The sequence below is a fragment of the Struthio camelus genome, chromosome 28 (genome assembly GCF_040807025.1).
Source record: "Struthio camelus isolate bStrCam1 chromosome 28, bStrCam1.hap1, whole genome shotgun sequence".
In the NCBI taxonomy this organism is placed as follows: domain Eukaryota; kingdom Metazoa; phylum Chordata; class Aves; order Struthioniformes; family Struthionidae; genus Struthio; species Struthio camelus.
The window spans coordinates 1,030,409-1,045,938 of record NC_090969.1 but is presented as its reverse complement, the minus strand read 5'-3'; the positions used below and the strand labels follow the sequence as shown (position 1 = coordinate 1,045,938).

Genomic DNA, 15,530 nt, shown 5'->3' with positions numbered 1-15,530 from the left:
TCCCTCTGACCCCCCCAGTGACCTGCGACCCCAGCCCTCCCCCTGACCCCTGACCTGTGACCCCAGCCCTCCCCTGACCCCCCCAGTGACCTGCGACCCCAGCCCTCCCCCGACCCCTGACCTGCGACCCCAGCCCTCCCCCTGACCCCTGACCCCCCCAGTGACCTGCGACCCCAGCCCTCCCCCTGACCCCTGACCCGTGACCCCAGCCCTCCCTCTGACCCCCCCAGTGACCTGCGACCCCAGCCCTCCCCCTGACCCCTGACCTGTGACCCCAGCCCTCCCTCTGACCCCCCCAGTGACCTGTGACCCCAGCCCTCCCTCTGACCCCTGACCCCCCCAGTGACCTGCGACCCCAGCCCTCCCTCTGACCCCCCCAGTGACCTGCGACCCCAGCCCTCCCCCTGACCCCTGACCTGCGACCCCAGCCCTCCCCTGACCCCCCCAGTGACCTGCGACCCCAGCCCTCCCTCTGACCCCTGACCTGCGACCCCAGCCCTCCCCGACCCCTGACCTGCGACCCCAGCCCTCCCTCTGACCCCTGACCTGCGACCCCAGCCCTCCCCGACCCCTGACCTGCGACCCCAGCCCTCCCCTGACCCCTGACCTGCGACCCCAGCCCTCCCTCTGACCCCTGACCCCACTGTGACCCCATCCCTGACCCCACCTGTGCCCTATGACCCCAGCACTGCTGACCCCTGACCCAGCCCTGTGACCCCTTCCCCATGACCCCGTGACCCCAGCCCCCCCCCCCGCCAGGCCAGGCCACGCCGCAGCTCTTATCGAAAGTGAGGTTTATATATAATTTATCTGTACACACGCAGGAAAAGTACCGTGAGCGCCACCTCCCCGCGGCGCCGCGCCGCCCCCAATCCGCTAAAAACAAAAAAGTCACTTCGTTAATTTTTTTGCATTTAAAAGGCGGGGGGGGGGGGAGGGGGGGAGCTGCCATCCTTCCCCCCCCCCGCCCCGACACGGCTCCGGGGCGCCGCGGCCCCGTCCCGGCACCTCCCCTCGGGTCCGTTTCTCCCTTTTTTTGGGCCCCGCGAGGATGCGGTGGTGGCGGGGGGGGGGGGAACCGGACCCCCCCCCCCAATCCCCCCCCCTCCCCGCTAGCTGTGGCCAGGGCCGGCGTTGAGGAAGTAAGTGGTCATCTCGCCCTTGCCCTTGACCTTGACCACGCCGCGGCACTCCAGCGCGTAGCCCTTGGCCGCCAGCACCTGGTAGAGGTCGGCGGTGACCTGGGTGGTGGTGGGGGGGTCAGTGGGGGGGGGATTTTGGGGGGAGGGGTGGGGAAGAGCCAAGGTGAGGGGGGGGGGGACGCGCTCACCTGGATGCGGTCGGGCACCCCCGTGCTGTCCATGCGGCTGGAGACGTTCACCGTGTTGCCCCAGATGTCGTACTGCGGCTTGCGGGCGCCGATCACCCCCGCCACCACCGGCCCCATGTTCAGGCCTGGGGGGGGGGGGGGTTGTTTGGGGTGGGGGGGAGAGGGGCACGGCGTCGCGCCACCCCCTCCGCACACCACCCGCCGGCAAAGCGGCCCGGGCGCAGGGGAGGAAGGTGCAAGAGGCAGCGTGCACGAGGCGGTGTGCAAGGGCAAGGTTTGCGCAGGGGAAGGGGCGTGCAAGGGCCGGGGTGTGCAAAGCGGCGTGCAAGAGCTGCGTGTGCACAGGGGAAGGAGCGTGCAAGGGCCGGGGTGTGCAAAGCAGCATGCAAGAGCTGCGTGTGCACAGGGGAAGGGGCGTGCAAGGGCCGGGGTGTGCAAAGCGGTGTGCAAGAGCTGCGTGTGCACAGGGGAAGGGGCGTGCCAGGGCCGGGGTGTGCAAAGCGGCGTGCGAGAGCTGCGTGTGCACAGGGGAAGGGGCGTGCCAGGGCCGGGGTGTGCAAAGCGGCGTGCGAGAGCTGCGTGTGCACAGGGGAAGGGGCGTGCCAGGGCCGGGGTGTGCAAAGCGGCGTGCGAGAGCTGCGTGTGCACAGGGGAAGGGGCGTGCCAGGGCCGGGGTGTGCAAAGCGGCGTGCGAGAGCTGCGTGTGCACAGGGGAAGGGGCGTGCCAGGGCCGGGGTGTGCAAAGCGGCGTGCGAGAGCTGCGTGTGCACAGGGGAAGGGGCGTGCCAGGGCCGGGGTGTGCAAAGCGGCGTGCGAGAGCTGCGTGTGCACAGGGGAAGGAGCGTGCCAGGGCCGGGGTGTGCAAAGCGGCGTGCGAGAGCTGCGTGTGCACAGGGGAAGGGGCGTGCCAGGGCCGGGGTGTGCAAAGCGGCGTGCGAGAGCTGCGTGTGCACAGGGGAAGGGGCGTGCCAGGGCCGGGGTGTGCAAAGCGGCGTGCGAGAGCTGCGTGTGCACAGGGGAAGGGGCGTGCCAGGGCCGGGGTGTGCAAAGCGGCGTGCGAGAGCTGCGTGTGCACAGGGGAAGGGGCGTGCCAGGGCCGGGGTGTGCAAAGCGGCGTGCGAGAGCTGCGTGTGCACAGGGGAAGGGGCGTGCCAGGGCCGGGGTGTGCAAAGCGGCGTGCGAGAGCTGCGTGTGCACAGGGGAAGGGGCGTGCCAGGGCCGGGGTGTGCAAAGCGGCGTGCGAGAGCTGCGTGTGCACAGGGGAAGGCGCGTGCAAGGGCCAGGGCGTGCAAAAGTGCAAGCAAAGGCTGCACTTGCAAGTGGGACAGGGTGTGCAAGGGCTGAGCGGGCACAGGGGAAGGGGCTTGCAAGAACTGGCCCGTGCAAGGGCTGCGTGTGCTGAAGGGAAGGGGTGTGCAAGGGCCGGGGTGTGCAAAGGGGCGTGCAAGGGCAGGGTTTGCGCAGGGGAAGGGGCGTGCAAAGGCCAGCACGCGCAAAGCAGGGCGGAAGGGCCCTGCGGGCAAGAGGGGAAGGGGTGTGCAAGGGCCAGGATGCACGAAGGGCGCGCACGTGCAAAGAGGCGTGCGAGGGCCAGCGCGTGCGAGGGGGAAGGGGCGTGCGAGGGCCGCGGGCTCTCGCTCACCGATCTTCATCTGGAAGTTGTTGAAGGAGTGCTCGTTGATGTACTTCATCTGCTCCATGAGGTGCATGGCGTAGTCGGCCAGCGCGGCGACGTGGCTCCGGCCCTCCCGGTCGTACGTGGTGTCGTTGAGCCCCGAGGCCGCCATGTAGGTGCTGCCGATCGTCTTGATCTTCTCCAGCTGCCGGTACTTCTGCTCGCTGATGATCTGGGGGAGCCGGACGGCCGCAGCGTCACCCGCCCCGGCCCCGGGCTTCGGTGGGGCGCGAGGCACCGTGCACCCCACGCGTCCCGTCCCACGGCCTCCCCTGCACCCCAAACCCTGGTGAGCCCCCTCCCACTGTGCACCCCGCTCCTCTGCCTCTCCGCCACCCCACGCGTCCTGTCCCATGGCCTCCCCTGCACCCCAAACCCTGGTGAACCCCCTCCCACTGTGCACCCCGCTCCTCTGCCTCTCCGCCACCCCACGCGTCCCGTCCCACGGCCTCCCCTGCACCCCAAACCCTGGTGAACCCCCTCCCACCATGCACCCCATTCCTCTGCCTCTCCGCCACCCCACGCGTCCCGTCCCATGGCCTCCCCTGCACCCCAAACCCTGGTGAGCCCCCTCCCACCGTGCACCCCATGCGTCCCATCCCATGGCCTCCCCTGCACCCCAAACCCTGGTGAACCCCCTCCCACCGTGCACCCCGCTCCTCTGCCTCTCCGCCACCCCATGCGTCCCGTCCCACAGCCTCCCCTGCTCCCCAAACCCTGGTGAGCCCCCTCCCACCGTGCACCCCATGCGTCCCATCCCACGGCCTCCCCTGCCCCTTGATCCACGGTGCCTGTAGCTCCGCAGCTGCTCTGGCACCCGGTGCATCCTGTCCCGTGGCCTCCTGTGCACCCCGAACCATGCTGCACCCCGAACCATGCTGCACCCCGCTCCCTTGCCCCTCTGGCACCACCTGCATCCCATCCCACGGCTTCCCTGCGCCCCACACCACGGAGCTTCCCATCCCGCGGCCTCCCATGCGCCCCCATGCCGGGGTGCGCGCAGCTCCAGCGCCTCTCCGGCCCCCCACGCGCATCCCACCCCGCACCTCGTCGAAGTCGGCGATGATCTCGTTGAGCAGCCGCAGGCACTCGACGCCCTCGTTGTTGGCCTCCAGCTCGATGTAGAACTCGGAGAAGTTGCTGATGGAGGCGAACATGACGGCCACGCACTCGCACGACTGGTAGTAGAGCTCGTCGTTGCGGCGCTCGCGGGCCAGGAAGTGCGCGGCCACGTCCTTGGGCAGGATGTTGTGCAGCAGCCGCCGGTTGTAAGCCTGCAGCTCCTCCATCTCCTCCTTCTCGCCCGTGGCCTGCGGCGGCGGCGGCAGGGACGGGCGTCGGGGGCCGCCTGCACGCGCCCCCGCGGGGCGCAGAGCGCCGGCGAGCTCGGTGCCTGCTCCGGCATCGCCCCCCCGTCCTACCTGCAGCTTCCAGAGGAAGTCCAGGCGGGCGGTGGACTCGACCTGCTGCGCGTGCAGGTACAGCGCCAGCGCGAAGACGGCCAGGACGACGGGGGTCACGTATCTCAGCGCCACCTTCCCCTCCGCCGGGCTGGGGGCACAAGGGCACCCGCCGTCCCGCTGAGCCGGGGGGCTCGGGGACCCTCGGGACAGCCCTGGTCCCCGCCGCCCTGGCGTCACCCCCCTCGGTGCACCCAGGTCCCCGCTCACCATTCGCCCTGGGTCCCGTTGAGAAGCGGCCTGCGGAGAGAAGAGCCGGGGTCAGCGGGACGGGGGGGGTCCCCGGAGGTGACAGGGGCGGGGGACAGGGACACTCACAGCGCGTTGGCCACCACCAGCAGGTCGTAGTTGTCGAAGAGGGCGGCCTGGGGCCCCTCCACCAGCAGCAGGTAGGTGGCCCCCAGGGCCACCATGAGCAGCAGCTTGCCGATGCTGCTGATGTGCAGGAAGACGGAGCAGGCGAGCAGGCTCAGCACCACGCTGTAGCTGAAGTACTGCCGGGAGAGAGGCGGCGGGGATGCGCCGGCGAGCCACGCTTGCGCCCCGGGGACCCGCGCCGGCACCCGTGCACGGCCCCGCGCCTGCGCCCTGCATCCATGCAAGAACCTGCACCCGCACCCTGAAGCCACGCAGGACCCGGCACCCCTGCAAGAGCCTGGACCCCTGCAGGATCCTGCTCCCATGCAGGACCCTGTGTCAGCACTTTGCACCCATGCAAGACCCTGCACCTGCGCGGACCCGCACCAGCACCCGTGCATGGCCCCGCGCCTGCACCCTGCATCCATGCAAGAACCTGCACCCGCACCCTGAAGCCACGCAGGACCCGGCACCCCTGCAAGAGCCTGGACCCCTGCAGGATCCTGCTCCCATGCAGGACCCTGTGCCAGCACTTTGCACCCATGCAAGACCCTGCACCTGCGCAGACCCGCACCAGCACCCGTGCATGTCCCCACACCTGCGGGGACCCGTGCCGGCACCCATGCACGGCCCCACACCTGCGCCCTGCATCCATGCAAGAACCTGCACCCGCACCCTGAAGCCACGCAGGACCCGGCACCCCTGCAAGAGCCTGGACCCCTGCAGGATCCTGCTCCCATGAAGGACCCTGTGCCAGCACTTTGCACCCATGCAAGACCCTGCACCTGCAGGGTCCCACACCAGCACCCTGCAACCATGCAAGAACCCGCACGTGCACGCTGCGCCCACACAGGACCTCGCGCCCCCAGGCACCTGCACCCATGCAGGACCCCGCGCACCGCCGGCGCTCACCTCAGGGAAGTGGCAGGCCGGGGCGTCGCGGTGGCAGGGGGCAGCGGCGGCGCCCAGCGAGTAGTTGAGGGCGCGGAGCTGGCAGGGTCCCACGGCCGCGGGGGTGACGTTGAGCTCGCGGGCGGCGCAGTCCCGCAGGGCCACCCGGCTGCAGGCGAACTGCAGGGGACGGGACGGGGCAGAGGGGTGAGTGGGGCCACCAGCCCCCGGCGCCGCGGCCACCCGCCCCCCCCTCCCTGGTCCTACCATGTTGGCGAAGGCGGCGACGAAGACGAGGAGGATGGTGATGACGCCGATGACGGTGCTGTGGGCGCGGGACTGGACGATCTTGCGGGAGAGCTGCTGCAGGGCGGCGGGGAAGAGCTGCGGGGCGAGAAAGGGCCCCCCCGTTACGCGGCGCGCCACCCCCACCCCGTCCCCAGGCGGCCGGCCGCCCTACTCACGGCGACGCAGGAGTAGACAGCGCAGACGAAGAGCGCGGCGGCCAGGAGGACGAAGATGCAGACGTAGACGCCGAGCATCAGCGGGGAGCTGCGGGGAGAGGCGGGCGGTGAGCGCGGCGGGGGCTGGCGGGCGCTGCGGGGGTACAGCCGGCCGGCCGGCGCCGCGCGGGCACGGCGGGCTCACCGCGGGAACACCACGAGCTGGATGCAGCAGATGAAGCAGAAGACGAGCAGGGTGCAGGCCACGTAGCCGCTGAAACGGTCGTCCACCTTCTTGGAGTACTGCGGGGACAGAGCGGGGTTAGCAGGGACCGAGGGGATGGACGGGGACCACAGGGACGGGACAGGATGGAGGGGGAGAGAGGAGGATGGAGGGAACCATGGGGGCAGGATGGGATGGACGGGGACCATGGAGATGAGATGGATGGGGATGGAGGCAACCACGGGGATGGGATGGAGGGAGACAGGACGGAGGGGACCGCATGGACAGTACAGGATGGAAGGGGTTGAAGGGGACCACGGGGACAGGGTGGAGGGGACCACGGGGATGGGATGGGACAGAGAGACATGGAGAGGACCATGGGGACAGGATTGGATGGAGGGGGACCACGGGGGTGGCCCCATACCTTCTTCTCCAGCTCGGGCGTCTGGAAGGTGAGCAGGAACTTCTTGACGTGGTCCTTGCGGAGCTGGTCGATGCTGCGGGCGTCGATGGCCCGGCTCAGGAACTCGTCCACCTCGTCCTCGGGGTTCAGGGCCTCCTGGGCGCTGCGGCTGGGGGCAGAGGCGGGTGAGGGCTCCCTGCGGTGGGTGGGGGCCAGGCCGCGGCGCCCCGGGGCGCGACCTCACCCGGGGTCCCCGGCGTGGGGACACTCACTTGTCCTTGCTGGAGTCATCGATGCCCTGGGAAGACAGAGGAGAGACGGGGTGGCGGAAGGGGGGGGGTGTCAGGGACACCTGCAAGGATGGAGGGGGGGGGTGCCCCAAGAGTGACAAGGATGGGGGGGTCCTCAAGGGTTGCAAATGGAGCAGGAGGAGATGTGGGGGGGGGGGTCCCCAAAGGCTGCTGAGGATGGGAGGGGCATCAGCAAAGGGCCCCCCAAGGATAGGGGGGCCCCCAAGGGCAGGGGCTCCCCCGAGAGCCTGCAAAGGGAGGCCGGGGGGGGGGCTGTGGGGTGCCCCGATGCCAGCGAGGATCGAGGAGGGGGGGATCCCCAGGGACCCCCCCCCCACCCAAGGATGCAGCCGGGAGGAGGAAGCAGACGCGGGAAGCACGCCGGGAAGGCGGCGCGCGGCCGGTACGGGGCCGAGGACCCCCTCCCCTCCATCCCTGGGTGACCTCCCCCCCCCCCCCCGGCCCCCAACCCAAAAATCGCTCACCATTTGCCGGAAAGCCTTGGAGTCCTTGGTGCGGGAGAAGGAGCGCTCGGGCACCCAGCGTGGCGCCAGCCCCTCGGCCGAGTTGGCGCGCGCCCGCTGCAGCTTGGCCAGGATGGCTTTCTCCTCCTTCTGCGGGGCAACGGTGAGAGGGGCAGCCCCCCCGCCGCCGCCGCCGCCGGCCCCCCCTGCCCTCCTGCCCCGCACTCACGCGCTTCTGGCTGCAGCCCACGATGAGGAAGGTCTCGATGTTGTGCTCCTTGAGGTAGGCGTTGCGGTCGCCGCCGTGGCCCGGCTCCACCTCGTAGTCGCCGTTCAGGTACTGCAGCGTCGCCCACGTGATGTGGATGCGCCTGGGGTGGGGAAAAAAAAAAAAAATGCACTGAGCCCCCCCACCCCACCCCAGCGCCGCCGTGTATGCAGCCCCCCACCTCCACCCCACGCCGTCGCCCCGCTCACCCGGCCTTGCCGCCCGCCTCCATGTGGTTGGCCAGAGTCACGTCGTTGGACCAGACGTCGAACTGCCACTTGCGCAGCCCCAGCACGCCGCAGTGCACCCGCCCGCTGTGGATGCCCACGCGCATGTTCACGTTCACCCCCGTCACCTCGCGCACCAGCCTGCGGAGGGGCACCGGCACCGCGTCAGCCCGCCGGCCGCGAGCCACCGGCCCCGTGCGCATCCCAGCCGGGGCCATGCACGGGCTCCGGGGCCGTGCACGGCCCAACCAGGGTTGCACTGGCACCAGGCACGGGAACGTCCCAGCCGGGGCCGTGCACGGCCCAACCAGGGTTGCACTGGCACCAGGGACGGGCACGTCCCAGCTGGGGCCATGCACGGGCTCCGGGGAGGCACACAACCCAACCAGGACCATTCACAGCCCAACCAGGGTTGCATTAGCACCAGGGACACGCACAATCCAGCCAGGGACCTGCATGGGCACCTGGGGTGTGCAAGGCCTCACCGGGGATGGGCACAACCCAGCTGGAGCTGTGCACAGGCACCAGGGACATGCACAACCCTATCGGGGCCATGCACCGGCACTGGGGCCATGCACAACCCAACTAGGCCATGCACCAAGGATATGCGTAACCCAACCGTGGCCATGAACCGGGGATGGGCCATGCACATCCCAACCAGGGCCATGAACCAGGGCCGGGGCCATGCACACAATCCAACCAGGGCCGTGCACAGCCCAACCACAGCCATGCACCGGGGCTGGGGATGTGCATAACCCAACCGCGGCCGTGCACAACCCAACCACGGCCATGCACCGGGGCTGGGGATGTGCATAACCCAACCGCGGCCGTGCACAACCCAACCGTGGCCATGCACTGGGGCTGGGGATGTGCATAACCCAACTGGGGCCATCCATAACCCAACCACAGCCATGCACCGGGGCTGGAGATGTGCACAACCCAACCGCGGCTGTGCACAACCCAACCATGGCCATGCACCGGGGCTGGGGATGTGCACAAGCCAACCGGGGCCATCCACAACCCAACCGCGGCCATGTACCGGGGCTGGGGATGTGCACAACCCAACCGCAGCCGTGCACCAGGGCTGGGGATATGCACAACCCAACCGGGGCCATCCACAACCCAACCGCGGCCATGCCCCGGGGCTGGGGATGTGCACAACCCAACCGCAGCCATGCACAACCCAACCAGGGCCATCCACAACCCAACCGTGGCCATGAACCGGGGCTGGGGCCATGCACAACCCAACCGGGGCCGCACACTGGCACCGTGGCTGCGCGCAACCCAACCGGGGCTGCACACTGGGGCCATGCACAACCCAACCGGGGCCATGAACCAGGGCTGGGCCATGGACAACCCAATCAAGGCTGTGAACCGGGGCCATGCACGCAACCCAACCAGGACCATGCCCAATCCAACCACGGCCATGCACCAGGGCTGGGGACGCGCACAACCCAACCGTGGCCATGAACCGTGCACAACCCAACCGTGGCCATGCACCAGGGCTGGGGACGCGCACAACCCAACCATGGCCAGGCACTAGCGCCATGGCTGCACACAACCCAACCGTGCTCGCAGCAGCCCCGGGGCCGTGCCCCAGGGACGCCCGCACACCCGGCCCCACTCACGAGATGGCCTCGATCATGTCGACCCCCATCTCCACGCAGCAGTGCGCGTGGTCCCCGCGTGCCTCCGGCAGCCCCGACACGCAGTAGTAGCAGTCGCCCAGGATCTTGATGCGCAGGCAGTGGTTCTCCTGGGAGAGGAGGGGGACGGGCAGGTCAGGGGAGCCCAGGGCCGCCCCGCCAGCCCCCCCGGCCCCAGCCGCTCACCGCCGCCAGCTTGTCGAAGCGGGCGAAGAGCTCGTTGAGCGTCATCACCAGCTCCTGGGCCGTGCACTGCGAGGCCAGGCTGGTGAAGCCCTCGATGTCCGCGAAGAGGATGCTGCCGGGACGGAGAGCACGGGATGGGGGGGGGGACATTGCCCACAACCCTCACCCCTCCTCACCCCCCTAGGCAGCCAGCCACGCCATACCTGACGTTGTCATGCTTCTGGATGTAGATCTTGTGGAACATCATGTCCTCCTTCTTGGTGTTGATGTCCTCCTTCATCTCCATGGCCACGTGCTGGGGCAGGACGGAGAGCAGCAGGCGCTCCTGCAGCCCGGCACGGCCCCGTGAGCGGCGGGGTCCGCGGCGCACCGGCCGCCCCCGCCGCACCGGCCCCCGGCTCACCTGCTGCCGGTTCTCCCGCTGCAGGTGCAGGCGCGCCTGGATGTAGCCGCGGGTCTCCTGGAAGGCCTGGCGCTGCGACACCTCGGCCGGGTAGTGGGTGCAGACCCCCACCACGTTGGTGCACAGGAAGATCAGAGCGTTGGCGCTGAGCTGCCGGCGGAGGCAGGCTCAGCCCGGTGCCCGGGGGGGGCCCCGACGGGCCGGACCCTGGGGTGCCCATCCCCCTGGCCCGGACCCTGGGATGTCCATCCCCCTGGCCTGGTCCCTGGGGTGTCCACCCCCCTGGCCTGGTCCCTGTGCCCCTGCAGCCTCCTCCGGACCCCCGGCTCAGCCACGGGGCGCCCCCCTGCTCTGCACCACATGGGGTAGGGGATGTGGGGCAGTGGGTGCAGGGACCCAGGGCAGGGGGACCGGGGGACATAGGGGAACATAAAGGGCACAGGGACCCAGGAGAGGGGGACATAGAGGGGCACCAGGACACAGGGACCCAGGGCAGGGGGATGCAGGGAGCATGGGGACCTGGGGATCAAGGGCAGGGGGACATTGCAGGGCACATGGGCCTGGGGACACAGGACAGGGGGACATAGGAGGGCACGGGGACTCAGGACAGGGGGACATAGAGGGTCACAGGAACCTGGGGACTCAGGCAGGGGGACACTGGGGGGCATGGGGACCTGGGGACACAGGACAGGGGGACATGGAAGGGCATGGAGACCCAGGGCAGGGGGACATAGGGGGTCACAGGAACCTGGGGACCCAGGCAGGGGGACACTGGGGGGCATGGGGACCTGAGGACACAGGACAGGGGGACATGGAAGGGCATGGAGACCCAGGGCAGGGGGACATAGGGGGTCACAGGAACCTGGGGACCCAGGCAGGGGGACACTGGGGGGCATGGGGACCTGGGGACATAGGACAGGGGGACATAGAAGGGCACAGGGACCCAGGGCAGGGGGACATAGGGGGTCACAGGAACCTGGGGACGCACAACAGAGGCACATAGGGACGTAGAAGGGCACGGGGACATAGGGGACATCGGAGGGCACAGAGACCTGGGGCAGGGGGACGCTGCGGGCACGGGGACGAGGAGCCGGGGGGGGGGCCGGGGCGCCGGGCCAGGCCCTCGGGGGCCCTGGGGAAGCGGAGGAAGCCGGGGGAGGGCCGGGAAGCGGAGATGGCTGCAGCGGGAGCGCTGCGGTTTCCCCCCTCCACGTCCCCCGTCCCCCGGGACCGGGGCCAGGGCTATTTATAGCCGGGATCCGGCAGGGTGGGGAGCCAAAACCACCCCCCCCCCCGCCCCGTCCCAGCGCCATATCGCACCCCGGACCGCGGCTGGCCCCGGGCGGGACATCCCGCTGCCGGGGGGCTTCGCCCGGGGCCCCGCGCGCCTCCCCCTCCGGCGGCGAGCTTCCTCGCGCGGTGCCCCGAGGGGCCAGCACGTGGCCCCCGGCCGCGGCCAGCCAGGGCGAGGGTGACGCCGCCGCCGCCAGGGCTGCCCGCAGCGGCCGTGCCGGAGCCTGGGAACGGCCGCCCCGGTGCAGACCTCCGGCCGCCCTTTGCACACACACACACGCACGCGTGCAAGACGGCTGCGCGCCAGCCCCGGTGCACGGCCCCATCCGCTCAGCACCCTGCCACGGCCCCGGGAGCACCCACGGCCCCGGGCACCCAGGCGGCACCGGGGCTGGGGGGGGGCTGCCACCGGGTCCCGGCCCCGCTGCCCTGCCCGGGGGTTTCCGCCAGCCCCACAACGGGGGCTTTGTGGGCGCCCCCGCGCCGGCCCACAATGCAGGGCTTGTGCGCAGCCCCTGGCCCAGACAAGGGGCCCCTTTACCCCCCCCCTTCCCCAGGCTGGGGGTTGGGGGAGCCGCAGCGCCCACGGGACCCCCCCTCACGCCGGCTCCAAGGCAGGAACCCTTCCGGCCTCCAGAAGTTTCTAGAGGCAAAAATTTTGGCCGCAACGAGGATTCTGCAAATCTCTGCAGCTGCGGGGAGCTGCCGGCGCGGGAGCGGCGGGGCGGGCGGCCGCCGCGGCGGGACCCCCGCGCCCCACCTCTACCTGCTTCCAGAGGAAGGGGTCGGCGGCGTTGCGGTGCCAGGAGATGCCCAGGTGCAGGGCGGAGAGCAGGGCGCCGGCCAGCACGGCGGCCCGCATGCGCACGGGCAGCAGCGTGTAGGTGATGTAGATGAAGAAGACGCTCCACCAGACGCCCTCGGAGGCGCTGCGGGGGGCCGCGGCCAGGGTGCCCAGCGCCTGCACCCCGGCCAGCAGCCCCAGCACCACGTAGCTCACCACCCACATGTAGTCCTGGGGGAAGGCGCTGCGGCTGCACAGCACCATGAGCAGCAGGAAGAGGGCCGTGGCGCCGGCCAGCGCGGCGGCCGCGGGCACCGGCGGCGAGCCGGGCAGGCACTGGAAGAGCAGCATCACCCCGCACACCAGCACCAGGACGCCCATGAGCACCGTGAGGCTGCTCTGGTTCATCTGGAAGAAGTAGCGCTGGTAGAGCCGCTCCAGCTTGGCCGACTGGAAGCGCTTGGAGCGGAAGACCTGCAGGACGCGCCGCCAGCACTCGCCGGCCGACAGCCGCTGCCCGGGCTCCTTCGGCCCCTTGGCCTCGCCGTCCTCGAAGCCCACGTCCACCGACTTGAGCCCCAGCTCGCCGGCCGCCCCTTTCTTGCCGTAGTGGTCCTCCTGCCAGGTGCAGCGCAGCGCCGGGGCGGTCCGGGCCGGCCCCCCGGGCCGCTCCATCTCAGGGTCCTGCAGGCAGCTCATGTAGCGGGGTCCGCAGAGGGCGGCGCGCGGGCGCTGGCCCTTCTTGCCGTTGCGCTCGCCCCATGCCGTCTTCCGCTCGTCCACCTTGGGCACCAGGATGCCGCTGAACCACGACATGCTGCGGGCAGGCGAGGGGAAGGGGGGGGGGGACCTGAGCTGGGGGGCTCCGCTGGCTGCAAAACGGCGCCGGGGGCTGCACGCCGGCGGTGCCGCAGGAGGGTGGCAGCCCCCCGGGGCAGGCGTGCGGACCCCGAAGCCAGCGCGGCACGGGGCAGCGGGCGCCCAGCCCCGCGGACACCTGCGCCGCGGCTCTGCCCGCCGCCCCACGGCCCGAGCCCACGGGTGACACCTCGCCGCCGCGGCCTCGGCCGGCCGGGCGCCGCGCCGCCCCACTGCAACAGCCTCCGGCTTCCCGGCTCTGTTTGCCTTGAACGGCGGCCAAGGGGCTCCGCCGAGCTGCCGCGGCCCCGGGGCCACCGGGGCACCCGCGGCCCGGCCGGGACGTGGCAACCGGGCGGCGAGCGAAGGCGACCCGGAGCGGCGGAGCCCCGCCGGGCCCTGCCCGTGCACCCACCGCCGCCGCCCGCTCCGCTCCGCTCCGCCGCCGCGGGGCCTGGGAAAGCGCCGGCCCCGGGCAGCCGCCGCCGCCGCCCCGCTCACCTCCGGCTCCGGCTCCGGCTCCGGCCCCGCCGCCCGCTGCTACACGGCGGCCGCGCCGCGCCCCCGCCGCTCCATCCCGCGCGCCCCGGCCGGGCCCCCGGTCCCGGCCCGCCCCGGCCCGGTAACCGCCCTCCCGCCCGGATCCGCTCCCGGCCGGCGGCCTTAAAGGCGCAGGCGGCGGCGGCCCGGTGCGGCCCGGTGCGGGCGGGGGAGGCGGGGGCGGCGCGCGCGCGCGCGCGCGCGGGGGCGGCGGGCGAGCGGGCGGGCGCGCGCGGGGCCGGGCGGGCGAGTAAGGGCGCACCGGCAGCACCGGGCACTGCGCACCGGCGCGCGCGCGCGCGCGCGCGCCCCCCCCCCCCGCGGCCGGCACACGCGCAGCCCTTGCACACCCGCGCGCGCGCCCCTTGCACGCGCTCCCCCTCCGTGTGCGCGCGCGCGCGCACCCCGCCTTTGCGCGTGCACGCGCGCAAGCAGCCTGGCGCTCAGCGCAGCGCGCTGGCCCAGGCGCGTGCACGGGCGCACAGGGTGGCCGGTGTTGGGGGGGGGGGAGAGGGGGCTGCTGGCACGCGCAGCCCCCCCCCCCCGCACGCCCATACACCCGCTTTTGCACCTGCCCGAACACGCGCGTGTGCGCGCACACGCGCGTGCAACCCCCCCCACGCGTGCACACCTGCCCACTCCTGCGGCGCGCACCCCCCTCCTTGCACACTCACCCCCCCCCCCAGCAGCACACACATGGGTGCAACACGCAGGGTCTCCCCAGCCGAGGCTCCCACCCAGGCCCCAGCCTTGCACCCCACGGCCCGGGGCACCCCACGGTCTGGGGACACCCCACGGCTCAGGGGCACCCCCCCCCAGCCCAGGGGCACCCCCCGGCCCGGGCGCCAGCCCGCCGGGCCCCCGCGCGGAGGGAGCCGCAGCGCCCGGCCCTGCGCGGCACCGGCTGGCAGCAGGAATGCAGGCCACGTCCTCCGGGGAGACGAGATTAATGATTAATTACCAGCGACTGCCGCCGTGTCCCCAGTGCGGGAAGTCCCCGCCGGGCCCAGGGGGGGCTGCAGGGTGCAGCCAGGGCCGGGCACCCGCGGGTGCCGGGAGCCCCCCGGGCGGCCGGCGCTTCCCCCTGCCCGAACGCCCAGTTGGCCCCGGGGCAGGACGAGGGCCGGGGCGGCGCGTGGCTCCGGGTGCCGGCAGGGCGTGGGACGCGCCCGGCGGGGACCTGGAGGCCGCCGCGTCGCCCGTCCCTGCCGGGCTCCCGCGCACGGCCCCGAAGGCGCCAGCCCCGGCCCCGCTCCCCGCCTTATCAGCCGAGTCCAGAGCTCCCTGGATTAATTATTACAGGCGCGTTTCCCTCCTGGGTCCGGCCCCGGGCCGCGAGGCCCCGGCACACATTAACCAGGAGGCGGCACCGCGCGGCGGCCGCGGCGCCTGCTGCGGAGAGGGAAACTGAGGCACGGGGCGGCCGGGCAAGAGGGCGCTGCTGGGCCCTGCTGGCCCTCGTGCCCTGTCCCGGGCTGGATCCCGGCCCTGCTGGGGATCCCCATGCTGGATCTTGGCCCTGCTGAGGCTTCCCAGGCTGGATCCTGGCCCTGGTGGGGCTTCTTGGGATGGATCCCGGCTCTGTTGGGGATCCCCATGGTGGATCCCAGCCCTGCTGGGGCTCCCGGGGCCGGATCCTGCCCACGTCACCCCTCGCAGCAGCAGGCCCCAGCGCTGCTCCCTCCATCGATCCAGCCCTGCAGCAAACCGCGTTGCTGCAGCAACGGCAGCGCCGGGGCCGGGCCGGATCCGGCCGCCTCCTCCGTGGGCACCCCGGGGTCACGGAGCG

At 72.0% G+C, this 15,530-nt stretch overlaps 1 protein-coding gene across 5 annotated transcripts; it reads right to left on the bottom strand.

Annotated features, from left to right (window-relative positions):
- Nucleotides 1–777: 777 nt before the first annotated feature.
- On the bottom strand, nucleotides 778–14,864 carry ADCY6 (adenylate cyclase 6). 5 transcript variants are annotated; one of them, XM_068921238.1, is made up of 22 exons: nucleotides 14,703–14,864; nucleotides 12,326–13,160; nucleotides 10,267–10,416; nucleotides 10,067–10,188; nucleotides 9,864–9,975; nucleotides 9,660–9,787; nucleotides 8,014–8,172; nucleotides 7,766–7,907; nucleotides 7,558–7,686; nucleotides 7,055–7,080; nucleotides 6,804–6,951; nucleotides 6,362–6,459; nucleotides 6,178–6,265; nucleotides 5,981–6,097; nucleotides 5,735–5,893; nucleotides 4,784–4,959; nucleotides 4,676–4,705; nucleotides 4,427–4,556; nucleotides 4,052–4,315; nucleotides 2,973–3,177; nucleotides 1,331–1,455; nucleotides 778–1,241 (listed from the first exon to the last, which is right to left on the bottom strand). In XM_068921238.1, the coding sequence occupies exons 2-22, from the start codon at nucleotides 13,157–13,159 to the stop codon at nucleotides 1,113–1,115; spliced, it is 3,471 nt and encodes a 1,156-aa protein (XP_068777339.1). In that variant the 5' UTR covers nucleotide 13,160; nucleotides 14,703–14,864; the 3' UTR covers nucleotides 778–1,112. The 5 variants fall into 5 exon arrangements, with proteins under 5 accessions (XP_068777339.1, XP_068777335.1, XP_068777338.1 ...); XM_068921234.1 differs by lacking the exon at nucleotides 14,703–14,864 and adding an exon at nucleotides 13,703–13,831; XM_068921237.1 differs by lacking the exon at nucleotides 14,703–14,864 and adding an exon at nucleotides 13,703–13,831 and having other exon boundaries at nucleotides 8,014–8,118.
- Between the last annotated feature and the right edge of the window lie 666 nt (nucleotides 14,865–15,530).